Source organism: Trypanosoma equiperdum, assembly GCF_001457755.1.
Source record: "Trypanosoma equiperdum strain OVI genome assembly, contig: ctg_56, whole genome shotgun sequence".
In the NCBI taxonomy this organism is placed as follows: domain Eukaryota; phylum Euglenozoa; class Kinetoplastea; order Trypanosomatida; family Trypanosomatidae; genus Trypanosoma; species Trypanosoma equiperdum.
The window spans coordinates 123,957-126,763 of NW_027124498.1; the positions used below are offsets into that span (position 1 = coordinate 123,957).

At 43.1% G+C, this 2,807-nt stretch overlaps 1 protein-coding gene across 1 annotated transcript; it reads left to right on the forward strand.

The window, feature by feature from the left end:
- Window positions 1-1,215: 1,215 nt before the first annotated feature.
- On the forward strand, window positions 1,216-2,682 carry TEOVI_000259400 (uncharacterized protein; the record flags this gene model as incomplete). Its single annotated transcript, XM_067225647.1, has 1 exon — window positions 1,216-2,682. The coding sequence occupies one exon, from the start codon at window positions 1,216-1,218 to the stop codon at window positions 2,680-2,682; it is 1,467 nt and encodes a 488-aa protein (XP_067081748.1).
- Window positions 2,683-2,807: the final 125 nt, after the last annotated feature.

The window sequence follows — 2,807 nt, forward strand, 5'->3', positions numbered from 1 at the left end:
ATTTATTCATATATGTTTGCGTCTTGCGCCCGCTCTCCTCCTCTCATTCTGCACTGGCAGCGTCCCAGTGATTTGTAGCTCCTCTACACATTATTATTATTAATATTATTGATATTACTATTATTACTATTGTTATTGATGATATTACTGATATTGCTGATGTTGTTATTACTGCGTTACCTCGTGTGGCGCAATCGCTGAGATGACGATGAGGGAGAAGAAAGATAAAGCGAATGAAATGTGGGGAGGCGAGATGATGAGTGAAGGGGACATATATAAGTGTGGCTGCTGTTCTGTTGACTGCGTTTTTTTTTTTTTTGAGTCTGTTCATCTTGTTTCGTCTTTGGATCTTGTCGCTTCTCTGAGCACTTTTGTGTCCTTTTTTTCTTTAAATTTTTCTTTTGTAGCCGTTTCTCTTCATCCATATTTTCTTTTTCCCTCCCCTGTAGTTCAAACTTATGCGTTGCGGGAATGAAGAGAAATGGTTACACGAAACAAGTTGATTTATTGGTTCATTACTCCACTTACTTACTCATTTGGTTGCGAATATATAAAGAAATATACAGATATATGGATAAGGGTGTTTTTTTTTGAATGAAGAAAACGAAAAGTAGCAGAGGAAAAAAAAGAAAGTGCCGATGGAAGTAAAAGAGAAAAGAGAAATATCAAAATGGTGCGGCAAGAGTGATATATAAAAATATTTAACTGTTATCTCTATCTGTTCCAATGCCACATTGTTTTTTTTCTCATCTGCTCCTTTACCTTCAGGGTATTTTGATTATTTGATGCTGTTGTTGTAGTTGTTTTTTTTGTTGCATGTTTACCGTAGAGTCGGTTGTATGGGTGGGTTGTTTACTATTTCACTTTGTCTTTATGTATGTTGTTTGTGTCACTTCTTTAAGGCACAAATTCAAAATTTCTGCATCACTTCAACTTTCTTGTTCCTCATTTGCATCTTCTGTGCTTTGAAGCGAAAGCGGAAAGGGAAAGTGTAGGCTCTCTTATTAAAAGAAATTGTAGGCGCGATAAGCGAAGGGAAGTAAGAAGAAAGGGAAAAGGTCGTGCAAAACACGAGCGGAAGGGACAAGCCGTCATCGATTTTACTATTATTTTTTTTTCTTGGTTTTCTTTTACCTTCTCCATTTTCTATCCAAGCATTTGCTGGAGCAGGTGTGGGTTTTTTTTTAAGAAAAAAATAATAATAATAAGAAAAAAATGAATGAAGATGATATTCTCTTTGCTCAACCACAGGTATCGTCCTCACGGAGTGGTGAAGGATATTTAATGGATGTGACAACCACTGCAATAACTTCAGAACCATCGAAGTCTGAGGCTAGCAAATGGCAAGGATCACCACTGGATAGTGTTTCTGCTGAAAGTAAGGCCGCTGACGTTAAGGGGGAAACTTCCGATCCAGTGCAACTGTGGGGTGACACTCAACAAAGTAAGAATGAAAATGGAGATTGGGATGATGGTGATGATTTTGGTGATTTTGTGGAAAGTGCACCTTGCGTTTCAGAGGCCTCCGCCCGTCCATCAGCGGCGGTTGGGGCCCATAGTGAAAAGGGGGACGAATGGGGAGAAGCCGTCGAGGCAGCAACCGCGTCGAATGTGGCGGTTCAAGGTATTGAGAAAGAAGAACCCGAAAACGAAGCAACTTCCAAGAATGTTGGAATAACGGGCTCGGCGGTTGCTTGGGGACGGTGCGATACCACTAGTGGAGGTATATCGCACAAAGACCCCCTTTCAATCACGTTCAATGGTACGTCAAGTGGTAATACCTTCGGTGCGCAAACCTTTACAAGCAACAACACTTATGGGAGCGCCAACAATAACAGTCCTGGCGTTGACGATGATGAGTGGATGGATTTTCAAGAAAATGGTCCTACCACCGTGCAACCTAGTAAACCACTGTCTGCTACGTCAACTAGTGCTTCTTTCCCAATGGACTGTGGGTTGGCCGGATCACTTTCTCTTCTTAGTGGGGGAGGAAATTTTGAATTTGAGCAAGATTTTGATACAGCGTTGTTAGCGAAACAACTTTTCAGCTTTACGGGATGCACGGTGGACACTTCTGCAGGCGCAAACAGGAAGATGGATTACCACACGAACACATGGGCACTAGAGGGTACAAGTAACCAGCGGGAAAGCTATTCAGCTGGTGATATTGTTACAGCGATGATGGAAGCATTCTTCTTCAGGCGGCGAAAACTTGACAAAAATGTTGCAGGCACCTTTCAGGGTGTGGGAACGTTGTTCGTTTCCCACATCAGTGAAATGGCAGCCCGTAAACTGCGTAACTCAACACAGTCTCTCCAAAATATGAACCTTGGGGCCACAATGGGAAGAAAAATGGAAGAAAGGTGGGATGTGATTGGGGACGTTGACCCCGTAACTGCGGTTCGTATTGCTGAGCTACACACCATTCGGTTCTTTAGCAACACAGATTCCTTTCTGCTACAGCCAATGGAAGCACAAACGTGGCAGGTGGCGAAAGGGCCGATACCCATCTGTGATGTCATTGCGAAAGTGAAGGCACTAAACGCCGAACGACAGAAGCAACAGCAGTACCAGTCTGTGACTGATGTAACAGCGGACCTGTGGACTGTGCACCCGCTTTTACCCACGCCACATATTGGTGGCAGTGTCTCACCTGCACCGTCTTTGCAGCTTCCGTTCTGACAGGTTTATTTGGCGTTTCAGGATATTGGGTAGGCGGGCATGTGTTTGCACGTGTATTTTTCCAATTTGCTTTGTGACATATTTGCTTCCCTCCGATAAACAGACACACACACACACACACACAC